This window comes from Motacilla alba, chromosome 7 (genome assembly GCF_015832195.1).
Source record: "Motacilla alba alba isolate MOTALB_02 chromosome 7, Motacilla_alba_V1.0_pri, whole genome shotgun sequence".
NCBI lineage: Eukaryota > Metazoa > Chordata > Aves > Passeriformes > Motacillidae > Motacilla > Motacilla alba.
Window position 1 is genome coordinate 5,543,360 of NC_052022.1, and position 14,624 is coordinate 5,557,983.

General features: G+C 42.7%; 1 protein-coding gene across 3 annotated transcripts; it reads left to right on the forward strand.

Moving 5' to 3' along the window:
* The first annotated feature begins 8,913 nt into the window (after positions 1–8,913).
* LOC119703512 (basic helix-loop-helix transcription factor scleraxis-like) lies at positions 8,914–13,940 on the forward strand. Of its 3 annotated transcripts, none has more exons than XM_038143487.1 (3): positions 8,914–9,512; positions 10,251–10,351; positions 10,458–13,940. In XM_038143487.1, exons 1-3 carry the CDS (start codon positions 9,248–9,250, stop codon positions 10,575–10,577), a joined length of 486 nt encoding a protein of 161 aa, XP_037999415.1. In that variant the 5' UTR covers positions 8,914–9,247; the 3' UTR covers positions 10,578–13,940. The 3 variants fall into 3 exon arrangements, 2 of the variants coding, with proteins under 2 accessions (XP_037999415.1, XP_037999414.1); XR_005257647.1 differs by having other exon boundaries at positions 8,991–10,108; positions 10,458–13,934; XM_038143486.1 differs by having other exon boundaries at positions 8,994–10,108; positions 10,251–13,933.
* Positions 13,941–14,624: the final 684 nt, after the last annotated feature.

Here is a 14,624-nt window from a genome sequence, read left to right on the forward strand (position 1 = left end):
GGGAATATCCCACTTACTCCCCAGCCCAGGTGCAGAATTGGGCAACAGAAATTCCCCATTCCACGCATCCAGGGGTATGACACAAATCACACTGTGCCAGCCACAAGCTGGGAACAGCTTGCACTGGACATGTGTCTTCCTACAGCAAAGTGCTCCTGCATTCTGCCTGAGGGTGGCCACACTCCTCTGCTGGGACAGAGGGCACCAGCCCTAAGTGCTCTTCCATGCAGAGAGCCCCAGCTGAGAGATTCAGGGGGACTGGAAGAGGGAGAAATTATCCCTGGCAGCAGATATTAGTCCTGGACTGGATGAGACTACAGGAAGAAACAGAGTAGGACCAACAGGTACTGCAGTACCTACCATGAGCTGCTGCACTTCCTGAGTTAACATAATGTTTTCCAAACACATGGGATGTGTCACACTGTATCCAGGACTAACATATCTAAAGTAAAATTTCAGCTTCCTCCACAAAACACAAGCAGAACTAAAATAAGAGGCTAAGTCTGGGCTCATTCCATGCCTGCCAGAGTGATTATAACCAACTGCAACCAACCTACTGCAGAATTACACTGATATACTTACACAACAATATTGCACCAAACATAAAAATGTTTAATATCTGATCTATCCTTTATCAGGTGACTTAACTGCTGCTGGTTTATGGCCTTGAGGTACATGAATCTTTTTTCCCAAGACTAATATCTGACTTGCAATCTCAACTTCTCTAAGAAAGGAAAAGAAACAAAATTGTATAATTGTATTTTACAGTTAACTAGTAATTACTCTTTTTTTTTTCCAAGTAAAATAAAGCATTTCTTTGATTAGAAATGAGCATGTAGCACTTATGATGTTTATAAGTGGCTGGGAACTGGATCCCTGACATAATAATTAGATGCCATTTTAAAGACTGAGCACTGAAATACAGTATGCACCTTTCCTTTAGTCCTTCAACACAGCATAGCAATTTTGAATTTCTTTTAAAAAAACTCTCCCTACTCCCTTCCTTCTCTTCAGCAAGTTTGGCAGTCTGATTACTGCCACAGAAACCAGCATGTGTGAGCTCTGTGCTATATTAGCAGAAAATTTTGACAAGCTCTTTATTTTATTTTTCTGAACGTGGGAGAGGGATGTTTGTGACAGTGCTTATACATGGCAGGTTAATAGAGAACACCAGACGCAGTGACCAGTCAGAACTAAACACATTTGCCAGTTCATATTGTAAAAGTCCCTTTTGGAGAGATGCTGTTTGGAGTGCCTAATTGCTCAGGATTTTCTAGAAGGAAGATGATCAGCCCAAGTGCCTCCCAGGCAGGCAGCAGCGAGCCCGCTAAGGACACCCAACTCTGTGTGGAGCTGCTTCAAAGACAGCAGAGATAACTAGACAGATCTGCCTTGGAGGCAGGTTATCAACAAAGGGCTGTCTCCCAGACAAGTACCTGTTCTTGTCTGCCTGGAAAGTGAGTTATGAGCCTTTGTACAGCACCTTTCAGGCAAGCAACTTATTCAGGTCTGCCTGGAAGGCAGGTCAGCATGCAGATGTGTGCCTAACAGGCACAGAACTGTGCAAGTCTGCCTCTCCACACCTTCAAAGATCCCAAGACAAGTCAAGAATTTCATTTTAATGATCTTAGCAGAAAGCCATTATTTCCTGTGTGAAATAATTTTCAATATAGTTGATGGATATGTCAAACTGAAGTTTCCTTACACACTTTCTTAATGCCAGACACAAGAGCAGAATTCCTTTTTTGCAAGGTTCTGGTAGTAGTCTTGATATAAAAGGAAATGTTGTTTTATAAGGTTTGGTAGTGGGTTACTACAGAGAGCAAAGTGTCCAAAAGATCCAGCAAGTACAAGTGGAAAAAATGAGAAATGACAATAGACACACCAAAAAATTTTATGTACTCTACCCATACAAACACAGTTGGCTCTCTCCCTGTAAGTAACATCAATGATTGCAGCAGAGGTTTAGACAGAATTGACAAAAGCAATAAATGAATTTAAATGTCATTCATTTCAAAAGGATTAAAATTTTTGAAAAATCTCCATTCAGGAAGGGCTTTAGTAAAGCCATAACTTTAATCACTTAACTAGAGAGCTTTTTTAACAGAGATGCAGGGCTTGCTTTGCACATACAGAGGTATGGTGCTGTGTATTTGTGAATCCAGGCAGCTCTCCTTCAGGCACACTCAAATCAGGACCTCAAGTTTCCTTGTCTATGGAATGACAATATGATCTGCATTTTCACTGTGCCCATGAAAGCTGAGATCGCACACAAGCCAAGTTCTGGGACAGTTTGAAGCACCTTGGCCATGTGTGCTGACCCAGAGTGAAGCAGAAGCCTTGGGCAGAGAGCAGTGAGGGACAGTCTGCAGTGGGCAAGGACAGCCTGTGACATGAGTCAGTATTTCCAGCAAGGAAAGGCTCTGTGTCTCTTGGAAACATCCAGCAGCAGCACTGGGAGGGAAGAGCACTGATTTGGACAGTGGGCAGTGGTGCATTCCAGCCAAGGGGACCCCACAAGGCAGCTTGGAAACTCTGTTTCAAACTAAAGAGAAGCTCCAAAGAAGAGTTCTACAAGACTCCAAACTGTGCTGCAAGGTCAGCCCACAGGAAATTGGGCAAATTTCAGGGAGACAGCAGGGCATGTGCAAAAAACACAAGGCAAACAGCTCTTGTTGATACTGGAACAGAGAGTTTGGTTTAACTCACAGCACCAATAAGACTCTTCATTCCTGCACAATCTTTAAAGACTCAGGATGAGAGACCCTGAAGTTGTGTTTTGCAGGACCACCTGGTCTGCCAACTGTCAGCAGGAATCTTAATGAGTGTTATTTATCTTTCCCAAGTGATATCCCCATAGGCACCCCAAGAAAGGTCAAATAATCTTTGTAGTGGTTTTTCTGTGTCTGAGCTTGATCTTTGGGGTGCAGTCTCTAATATGGGTAAAAGATTTACTATACAACAGGATCTAGATGAAGATTCTATAGGTATAAAACCACCAAAAAAAAAATTCATATACTTCCAGTACACGTGAGATTATTATGGTCTGCACAGATAGCTAATCTAACCAGCTTAGTCAGACATATTTTACATGATACTATCTACTTTAAAAGAGCTAGAAATTCATTCCAAAAGCATAATACTGGCACTGCTCCATGTTTGTTTGGCACAACAGGATATTATTCTAAGCTTTCAGACTGTAAAATCTTCGTTTGCTATAATTCACCTATTATTTATTAACCTGTATTAGTTCAGCTCCAAAGAGCAACTGAATACATCTTCACCAACAGCTGTGGATTTAGGCTTCCCAAACACTCTTTTCAATTACAGTGTTTTAGAGTCAATTCTGTTTTAAGTAGATAATTTCTTTGGTTTTATTTTTTCCAACTTGTGAAATTATCACATTAAAACTTTCAATTAGTGATTGATTAAAGGAACTTTTTAGAAAAGTTTCCACATCCCTGCGTGGAGATAAAAGTGTCTACTCCCCCAGCCTCAAATGTGAGTAAAAGGTCAGGGATGAGACAATTTTATTATAAACAGTAGGATCCCATGGCCCTGGGCAGTTGGCTGTCTTCTTTACAACACACATTTGAAACTGAAACAGCTTTATGTTTTTATACACATGCATACACTCTACTTCAACTTATCTGGCAAAAATTGAGAAGGAATTTCATGCAGCCTCTAATATCAATGAAATATTTCCAATGGCAGCTTAAAGCTTATTATTGTTCTGATGATGCCACCAGCTACACTGGTGCAGGGACAGATTAACTCACCTGGTGGCAGTGGAGTCAGTTCTGACCTGAACCTGAGTGACTGAAATTGAATCTGTCCTTTAATCTAATTTGAACTAAGAAATCATGATCAGAGATGTCTTTGATAACAGAAATGCTCATGTGGAATTGAAGCACTAAGGAGAACAAAGTGAAGTATCTAAAGAATGTCAGATTTTGAGTTTCTTCGTAGGAGGAGACTCTAGAAGCTGAGAAGAGGGACAGAAACCATACAAACAACTTCAGTTGCAGTGATATTGCAGAAGCCGTGGTAATTATACAATCAATTATATTTCTTTCATGGGCTATGGGATATCTTTGGATTAGTCAGCTCTAAGCACTTTAAAGCTATTGTTGGAAATACATTCTTTAAACTACCTACAAAATCTTGTGCAGTATAGTGCTATTCATAAAAGGGTACTGTAAAAGTAGAAGTATGGGGAGAAAAAAGCTTTTTTTTTTTTTGGCAGATGTAGCTATGATTGGGAGGGGAAGATGGAACAAATCAAATTGCAATAAGGATTTTGAAGTGTCTGCAATAGTTGTTCCATACAACTGATGATTCTACATCTCATGTTCCTGTTCATTTTTACAGTATTACAGTAGCTGAGTTTTTATTTTTTATAACTAAAATTCATTCGCATTTCTACAGCAGCATTCCATCTTTATTTAAAAAAAAAGAAAATAAAAACCAAGCAAGCACAAGTCTGTGTGAAAATTCAATGCCTATTTCATACTATACATTCTGCATCTCAGTGACCTAGAAAGCTCCAGAAAAGCTGGATTTCCACCGGTGATCCAAGCTGCTAAACCTGGACCATCAGACATTGCAAAACAGACCTAGCAAGCCTTAGTCTCTGAAAAGGCAAAAAATTGGGATGTGGGGTAGTAAAACATTACACAGGCTGCCCATCCTGTGACAGCATCTGGAAGTGGACAGAGAGCACGAGCTCTTGGGGCTTTGTCATTAGAAGTTCGAAGAGCACCACACCTTGCTGGGTGGTGCTCCCAGTCCCTTTTCCCTGTAAATCCAAGCTGAACACACTTCCGCAGTGCATGTTTGAGGCACGGATTCATGTCTGAGGCAAAGTACAGGAGAGTGGGAGAGCCCCTCCTGGCCAGCCAGCCAGCTACAGAGAGACCCAAGCTACCACAGCTTCTTCTAAGGTCTGGTTTCTCACCAACACATGGATTTCCAAGTGGATTAGCAAAGGATCTCTACTCCCAAACCATGAGCAACAGCTGAATGTTCCAGACAACATGTTCCCAAACAATAACCAAGCTCTGTCAGGATGGATTTTAAAAGCAGTGAAATAAGGCAGCAGGCAAGGGAGGGCTCTGGCAGCTTTAATGAACAAAACACACTCTGCAGAAACACTGCTTCCAAAACATTTTGTTTCCAAGGGCAGGTGTATTGTCCTTATATCACTTCAGCCTGACAGAGAAAAGAACATGCCTTGTCATCTTTCTGCTAAATGCAACCACAATCAAAAATTACTTCTGAGGCAGTTAATAACAACTTCGAGAGTATCAGCACAATGTGTAAAACACCACTTAGACTTGGCAAGTTTAAATGGTTTTGAAATAGCAGGTGAATAATATATTTGGATTTGTCTCTGTGGGCAGCCAGAGCAGAGAAAATTACTGTAAGACAAATTTTTTGTCAAAAACCTGAAGATAAACAACTCAGCTTCTTTTTGTCAAGAGTAAGAGAGTGGGTGTATAAATAAAATGCAGTAGGCAGGATGTCCCTGGCGTTTAACAAGGCCTCCAGCACTCCACCACACAGAAAACTCATTAACACACCAGAGAATCGTGGCACAGATCAATTCAGATGAAGAACAGAGATTGTAAGTGAAGAGATTGCAAGTGAAGAGATAAGTGTCATGCTAAATCTGGCTGGCTGGAATATCAAGAAGGGACTTGTTAGGTCCCACATTAATCAACTACAGCAGTGCAGGGCAGAGCTGCTCCTGCTCCTCCCCTGCCTGGGTACTTGCACTGCAGTGGCAGACTGAGAGTTCAAAATGTGTGCAGGATATTTATTACAATCTGGAAGGTTCACCATCCCACCTTACAGGATTCTAACACAGGAAGCCTTAAGTCCACCTCTTGATTAACCTTTCCTCATTTAACACGCTCTGCACAAGGCCTCCTTCGCCAAAAAATTCTCTTGCACCATCCCATATTTTGACTGCTCCTCAATCTTTTCTCCTTAAAATCACTCCCTTAAAGAACCTGTATAGAGTAAAATGCTATTTGAAAGATTCTTCAATCAACAGGTATTTTATGGCAGTCACATTTATTAAAAATTGCAATAAAAATGACAACTCCATCACCCAGGTTTGTGAAGGACAGCAGTAGTTGTCACAGCCAGCCAAAATCCAAGAGAAACATATAATTGATAACATTTTGTCAAATATATTATTTTCAACTCTGTGGACATTTCCAGCCATCAACATCCTGTATTTGTTTCTCTTTGTTAGAGCTGGACTTTCCCAAGAGAAAGAGTCCACATTTGGACTCTCCCAAATGTGATTGAAGTACAGCATGCACCTGCCTCATCAGGTGAGCACTGCAGAAGTGTCCTGGTTAATAAAACAGTTAATATCAGTGGTTTGGAAATCTATAAGAGATCTGTGCTGCTTTTGCCTACAACACAGTTACATCTTACACATGTGAGCAATATTGTATGCAGAAATAAAAATACACGTGTATGTGTAATGGCTTTGATGGAGAGGCCAAACAGAGTATAATCCTTCAAAAAACACGGCATGTGGCAAGAAGCACCATGAAGTGAGGCAGAAAAATAGGAACAGTTGGGGGGATACTGCCATATTTCTGCTCTTGAATAAACAAGTGTCTCACTGAAGTCAGTGTAACCTGCAGGCCCAGAATGAGGCCACAAACATTCAAGTACTTCTTTTTAAAGGCATTTTTTTTCCCTGAATGTCTTTTTTTTTTTTTAACAAGTGAACAATTTTGTGTTATACTTCCTATTTAATGGAAATACATTTGGAAGGCTTCTTGGCTGTGACCAGAGGCATTCAGCGCTGCTAATTTAGATTTGTTTCTTTTGTTATCCTCTAAATAACTTGCTCTTTTCATAGGTATAGCTTTTCCAAATTGCCTTCGTCTGAATTCTTCTTTTTTTTTTAATTCCTATTAACACTGTTCTTCAAAAAATAAAGGCAAATTAAAGAAATGCCAGCCACTAGACTGCAACTAATCAGTGAGGTACTTCATATTTCCAGTCTTTTGAATACTGTTGAATGCTTCCTTACAATGGATATCAGATAACTTTCTCCACGTAGCACGAAGGCAAATTTCAGGCAAAACCTTATCACTGCACATAAAATATTGCCCACTCTTCTGCTTTGCATTCATGCAGCCCCGTTCTTGTTCACTATTAGCAATTCAGCAAATTGTAAAATAACAGCAATGCTGCAGCTTCCTTGAGGAATATGCTCCCCCAGCTCTTGCATACATATTATCCCAATCAATAACCTAGTAATTAAAGTCACCAGCATTTTGGCCTTTTTACAAGACTCTTTATCCAAAAAAAAAAACCAAAAACACCAAAACAAAAAACCAAACCACCTCTTGCATTACTATTTCAAACTGCCTTGGAAACAGAACAAGAATTGTTCAGCCACCCCTTTGTCCTTAACCCCCAAATTAGCTATTGCTGTAAAGTCACAGAAAATCCTTCTGGTTTTCTCTGCAGACACAGCATCATTTTCTTCTGAGTATTGCTTATTCCTTTTCTCAGTCTTGGTTTATCAATAAGCCATCAGTTCTGACTTTGAGAATACCAGTTTTAGTTTTGTCTTGGGGTTCTTTTTGTTGAAGGGGGTTGATTTTGTTTTGGTTTACCTTCAGTAATTAAAAAAGAAAAAAAAAAAGAAAAAACAAAGAAACTGAGATGCTAAGGACAGGAAAACACTGGTAAGCAAATGAGTGAGTCTGACAAAGAATCAATTATCTCCACTGCTCAGCTACCAGAACATACCAAGGGTGAAATCCTGTCTCCATTAAAGTCAATGGGTGATTTGTTGTTGGCTTTGTCTGGTCAGGAATTTCATTCTAGAATATTGGAGGTGACAAAAAGGAAGAAGCCTGCATGGAGGACAGAGCAGGCTTACCTGGAGACTTCAAAAAAGCAGCAATTCTAAGGATTGAAATTCAACTCCTGAACATTGTAGATCGTTTACTTTTTGAAAGGTTAAGCAGACAGAACATCTTACTGTGAGAATAGGATATGGTTATATTTACAAACTTCAGGAAAACTGCATGAGTTTGAACACAGCTTTCCCCAGCATCTGATGATGAAGGGCCACATCCTGCTCTCACCTCAAAGGAATTCCTTTGGATCAGTAGCATGGCATACACCTGTCCATACAGCCTTGCCTTTCTTCAGCCTTTGCTATCAAACACCTCAACCTCAAGCTAATTTTATTGCAGCAATATTTTGCTATGGAAATCACAAAAATCTCTAAAACATCACCCAATGGGAAACCAAAAGACTTTCCCTCTCCTTCTCCCAAGTAACATAAAGGAAAATCACATGAAATAAGTGTTGCCTATTAACAGGCCAAGGTAGTATACTGCTGCAGCTGGCTGACAGAGGTGTTGGTCCATTTTTTCTTACAACTTCTGCCCAAACAGAAAGTGCAACCAACATAAATCAGCCGTCCCAGAAGAGGAATGCACTGCAGAGATGTAGCCCTGCCTGTTGGTACCAGCTTTTGTATTTTGAGAGGGCATGAGTCCCAGCCAAACATGTCTAAGCAGCTGCATACCCTTAGTGTGTGCACTCACGATTAGACAGATATGACTCTGCTAATCCAGCCCTGGTTTGGGAAGAAGGATTCATATTTAGGTCACCACAAATAAGCTTCCAGGACCACAGAGAAAGAGTCATTTGAGGCTGCTTAATCAGGTGGAGATGATTCATTTGAGTAAACCTCTGCCATGACCTTTCATGAGTCTCTGAGCTCAGACAGGATGTCAAATTTTTATGAAGAAAAGAGGTGCAATCAATTAGTGCTTATGATGACCTTTTAATAAGTAAATGATTGAGGCAGACACTCATTCTGAACAGAATGAGAAATTGGATTTGTATGTGTCTAGGGTTGCCTGGGGAAGGTGGTGAAATCCACCTCCATGCTGGATTTATCACTCCAGCCAAAAGATAACCTCAAAGGAAACTAGCCAGGTGGGGGTCAGCCTCTTCTCCAAGGCAACTAGTGAAGGGACAAGAGGACGAGCCCCCAGGTTCAGGCTGGGCACCAGGAAGAATTTCATCACATGAAGAGCTGTCAAGAATTGGAAGGGGCTGCCCAGGGGGAGCCTGATGGTGGTGGAACCACCACCCTGGAGGTGTTCAAGAAACAGCTGGACATGACATCCAGTGCTATGGTTTGGTTGACAAGGTCATCACCTTTTCAGCCGGTCAAAGGCTAGACTCGATGACCTCTGAGGTCTTTTCCAGTCTGAACGGTCCTGTGACATACATACCCACACACACGGCTGGAACAGACATGGAAAACGGGGGCGCAGAATGGGTGAAACCCACAGAGGTTTGTGCGCCCCACGAGGATCCGAGGATCGGTCACACCGCTGGATGCGGGAGCGCTGTTCCCGCGGGAGCCGCAGACGATGCCCCCCCGGCAGCGGGAGGAGGAGGAGCGGGGGGTTTCCGCGGAGCCGGTGCCGAGCCCGGGGCCGCGACAGGTGCGGCGGCGGCGGCCCCCGGCCGAGAGCAGCCGCCAAGCGCGGCCGGCGGGACACGGGGCGAGCAGGGGCGATGCGGCACCTGCCGCGCATAAAAGTGATGGAGCGGCGGGGCGGCGGCGGGCGCCATGCGGGGCGGCGGGGGCGCGGCGGCCGCGGGGCAGGCGCGGGGGGCCGCGGGGGGCGCGGGGCGGCGGCGGCGGGCGCGGGGCGGCGGCGGGCGGCGGGCGGCGGCCAACGCGCGGGAGCGGGACCGCACGCACAGCGTCAACACGGCCTTCGGCGCCCTCCGCCGGCTCATCCCCACCCGCCCGGCCGACCGCCGCCTCTCCAAGGTGGAGACGCTGCGCCTGGCGTCCAGCTACATCTCGCACCTGGCCAACGTGCTGCTGCTGCAGCAGCGCCGGCAGGACGAGGCGGTGGATGCCGAGGAGCCGTGCCCGCAGCCGTGCCCGCAGCCTTGCCCGCAGCCGTGCCCGCAGCCGTGCCCGCAGCCCTGCCCGCAGCCCGCTCAGCCCCCGCAGCCCTGCTCGCCACCAGGCGCCTCCGCGCCTCGGTCCATCTGCACCTTCTGCCTGAGCGACCAGCGGCAGCGGGTAAGGGCCGGCTTCCGAGCGCCTCTCTCGGAGCTCAGTGTTGGGGAGGTTACTGGTATCCCCCGCAGGTTTGGGATTGAACGGGTCAAGGTTCAGTGCTGTCCTTGGTGCCTCCTAACCTGTGTTTTTATCCATCGAACAGCACCGAGAAAGAGAGAAACCATCACCTGCTCCAGCCGTAACCGGACTCTGAACAGGCTGAGGTCTCGCACCATTCCTGCTCTGACTGTACCACTGCTCTGGGTAACATCGCCTCACTCGCGCTGCATGTTTACATTCAGATAGCACAGTCCTAAAAGAGTTCCTTTTCAAGCCTATGCACTTTGTTTCATATTGTGAGTTTTTTCAGGGTGTTTTGCAAATGAAATCCACTGCCTCTGTTGAAGACGGTTGCACCTGGTGCTGCAGCTATTTTAGCGCGAGAAATGTTAAACCTCAGCAGCCAAGCCCTGATCCTGATGCCTCCTAAACCTGTGTCGCATGATGAAACTTGAACTTCCAAACACACAGTGTCCCCTGTCAGGGGAAGCTGTCATGAACACGCCGTGCCCTACGCCTCCAGCCCAGCCCGGGCTGCACGCAGCGCTGCCGCCCACCCCTCCAGCTGCACGCCAGACCTTGGGGACAGGGGCTGATGCCGACAGCTGACATGCTTGAGAGGTCTCAACGATGCTGGGAGATTATTTTGAGGTGTTCACAGAAAGTCGGGAAACTTCCAGTGAAAGCAGCGCCGTTGGCTGTGCACAGGCGCAGAGGCACGGGACGTGGCCAGCACAGGAGAGGAAAGGGGAGAAGAGCAGTGTGAGCGATGCTCTTTTCTTATTAAGAGAGGGAGTCCTGCCAGCCCTTTAAATAGCACGGGATATTCCTAAATCTGTCTGGCAAGGAGGGTTTCCCAAGGGCTTTTACCCATCACCCAGCTCGTTCCATAATTGTGCCCTGTACATCACTGAGGTTATCTCCCCTCAGTTTACTAACTTGCATATTTTGTTTCAGAAGTAACTCTAAAAGGCAAATAAACATATTCTGTTTTCAGATTTGGACATGAGTGAAGCAGCAGGCTAAAATCTTAAACCCCAGTAATGCTGGATTCTAGGAAACACAGAGGTTAATTTTGCAATGTTTTTATAGCTATTTATAATATAATTAATTAGGCTTTAACTTGTTGCTTTGGGAGGCACTCTGTCCTCTTCGAGAGCCTGGTAACTGTACCACTCCAAGAAGTGCTGCAAGGAGAACTTGTCTCCTTTTTCCTTCCCTGATGCCATCTGTTCTCCTGGCCAGCCTTGCTGCTCTGGCCAAACGTGAGGGCTGAAGAAGCAACACTGGGTTGTTCACTTTCTTTTCTGTACAGAGTTTTCTCTTCTTGCCCTACATAAGTGCAAAGCAAATTCTGGCAGTTGTTATGAAGAACTTGGCAAGAGCAAGGTCATGGTGGACTCCTACACAACTTCACCTTTTTAGTTTCCCTTCTCCCCTGCCCAACACCCAGTGGCCACTTTTTCTGTAGCACAATGAGGAAAAATCAGCTGTACCTACAGAAATGCAACAACCTCTTCCTTTGAATTCTAACAAAGAAAAATACCAAGCAATGTCCCAGTGATTCCATATCACGTCAGTCTCTTCAGTTATTAAAAGCCACAGGCTGTATTTTCCTGGATTGAGAGGAGATTTTTGCTTTTAGAGGGTTTCTATCATTAATCTTTTTTTAATGAGGAACTTTCAGTTGCTGCCAGATCATGGTCTTTGTTTGCTTTGGCTCTGATTTGAAAAGCTGGAACTCTTTACAGTTTTGTATAAAGTGTTTTTTTAATTTTTGTGTTGTGTCAGCCTCTGTGTGTGGGTATAGAGTTCTACAAACATACCTTCCTGGATTTCTTTGATCAATTTGAAAAAAAATTGTCTTTTAAAAAGTTATTTGCTCTACAATTAAAGCTGATCTTATAGTTAGGCCCTACATTCTTATGAACACATTAAACCAAAGTATCTGACCTCTTTTTAGACAATTAACATTAATTTATTCATTTAGCTGTATCATTTCATATTATATCCTAAAATGACAAAACATAATTCAGTTTCAAACAATTTTAGGAAAACTTTTCATTGTGTGTGCTCTGAATTTTGGAATTTGTAAGAAAGACAATAAAGTTATTTATTTCAGGTTTTCAAAATGCTGTGATTTTATTGCAGTTTTAAGAGTTTTAGTGTAGCTCTTGGCAAATGAAGTATATTTGGATTTAATGAGATATCTTTATAATTAGCTATTAAAGGAAATGAGTACAAAATGTGAAGTCCACTTCTGTACCAAAGTAAGAGCTGAAATCTCATAACTTGAAACTCTCATTAATAATTTCTACAATCCTTCAGGAATTTGGTGTTCTCCCTTTAAAAGGGATTTTATCTCTCTAGTTTCGTAAAGGATTTATACAAAATGCTTTTCAATGACAAAAGCAGGAGCAGCCCCCAACAGCTTGGCCTTTTCTCCTGTTTAATGTGGCTCAGTGTAACATTAACTTCTTCTCTCTTTACTCAGGATAAACTGTTGAATTCAACTGGGCTTGAAGATTTTCTCAGGGTTTCAATTACTGAATAATACTGGAGTTTCAACAACACTGATTGATCGTGGCAGAAATTAGACCCCAGAGCACTGTGGCCCAAATATTTATGGTATAGACAGATGATGTCTATCCAAAGCAATTATAACCATGATTTCTCTGAGGAACGTTTATGTATGTGTAACTATGCATATTTAAATGAGGAAAACTGGGGACAAATCCTTCACTTTTGTAAATTTATTTGTAATGTAAAACTTCTCTAACCCCAGGAGAAAAAAAAATTAAAATCAAGCTGTTACTCTGTAATGGGTTTTCTATAAATCAAGGGGAAAAGAATTTAATTTCTGGAGACACGATGAACTGAGGGCTCAGATTGCATTTAAAAAGAGCTCCTCATCATTCCATGTTTTACTGAGTTTTTACTGTGTGAGCTTTTGTGTTTTATCAGTACTAGTTTTTTAATCCTGGAGCAGGGTTATTCATGGCATGCACAAATATATGAGTCAAAATCTTGAGGATGTCTGAGAGCAAGTACCTTACTTGGCAGTGAGGCACTGGAATAATGTGAGTTGTTCCAGAGGTGCCAAACCACCTCTACTTCTGTGGATATTGGGGGTTTGACTTATTTGTGAGTGCATTCTGTTCTGTATGTATGAACAGAGGCATGCCTGACGCCAATCCCAGCTTTGTTTTCCTGTAAACACTTGGCTATTCAATTTACATGATGCAGGAATAAAGCAAAAACAGTGAGATATACACCATTTGGTCTCAGATCCTATTAAATTATTGTTAAAATAATCCAAGCATGGTACTTCGTATAAATCATTTTCCTTAGCTGCTACATCACTGTATAAAAACAGCACCAAGCAAAGTGAATAAATAATGTTGTTTGATTTTACTGGTTAAGTTTAAAGAAGCATTTGAACATAGTTCTTGGTTATTTATGAATTAATCATAATGTAAGTCAAAGTAGTTTCATATGTTAGCTTCTATTTTCACTTCTGTTCTACAAAACAGAAGTTCCCTTTCATGGAAAATCTGCTTCTTTACAAAAATCTGTATTTGTTTGCAAAATGTGATTATATTTGCTAAAATAAACAGTATTTTTGCTACTAATTTAAACAGCAAACTGCAAACATTAAGATGGAAGGTCTCTTCTATAGCCATCTCAAGATACAAGTATTTAATGTTTTTCTTTACCTTTTTCAAATCTATCTCTCCAAGATTTCAGCAGCATCCTGATGTGTATGAATGCACCATGTGTGTGCATTGGCGGGAGAGAAGGGAAGTGGGTGGAAAGCTCGGGAAAATGAAAAGTGAGCTCCTCTGCTCAGGGCCTGTGCAATATCCTAAGTGCCAAACCCAGGAGGAGATGAAGGGAGGGCAAGAATTGGGCAAAAGGGAGGGAGAAGAAGGGAAGAGGTTGATTCATCAGTGGAAGCTCATCAGGGCAGACAAGTAAAAGAGCCCAGAGTGTGAGCAGCCCTTGCTGTGTTTCTGTGCTTTGGCCTGCTGCACTGTGAGACTGATGACGCTTCATTGAGAGAATATCACCAAAATTTATATCAAACCTAAACTGACTGCCTAAATAACATCTTTGAATAAAGAGAATGATGTCTTGTGTAATAGTAAGAGCTACTGGATAACACAAGGTGAGGAGAAGGGATTTATATAAAATTAGCTAAAATAGACAGCATGCTACAAAGGCAAGAGATCTGGGAGACCTCTTACACCAGGAAACCTTTGAAGATTGAAGAAAAATGTTTCTAACAAATCAATATGAGGATTTTGGGGGAAGAAGAGAAAATTATTTCTGGGATAAAAAATACCATAGAGTTTCATGAAACCTTAGGTGGAAAAGTGACATTTCTTAATAGCGAGAAGAACTAAACTGGCTGCTGTGGATGTATTTCTGAAGCAAGGAAGACAGCAAGGAACACAGGCGTCCTCAGAAGAGGAAG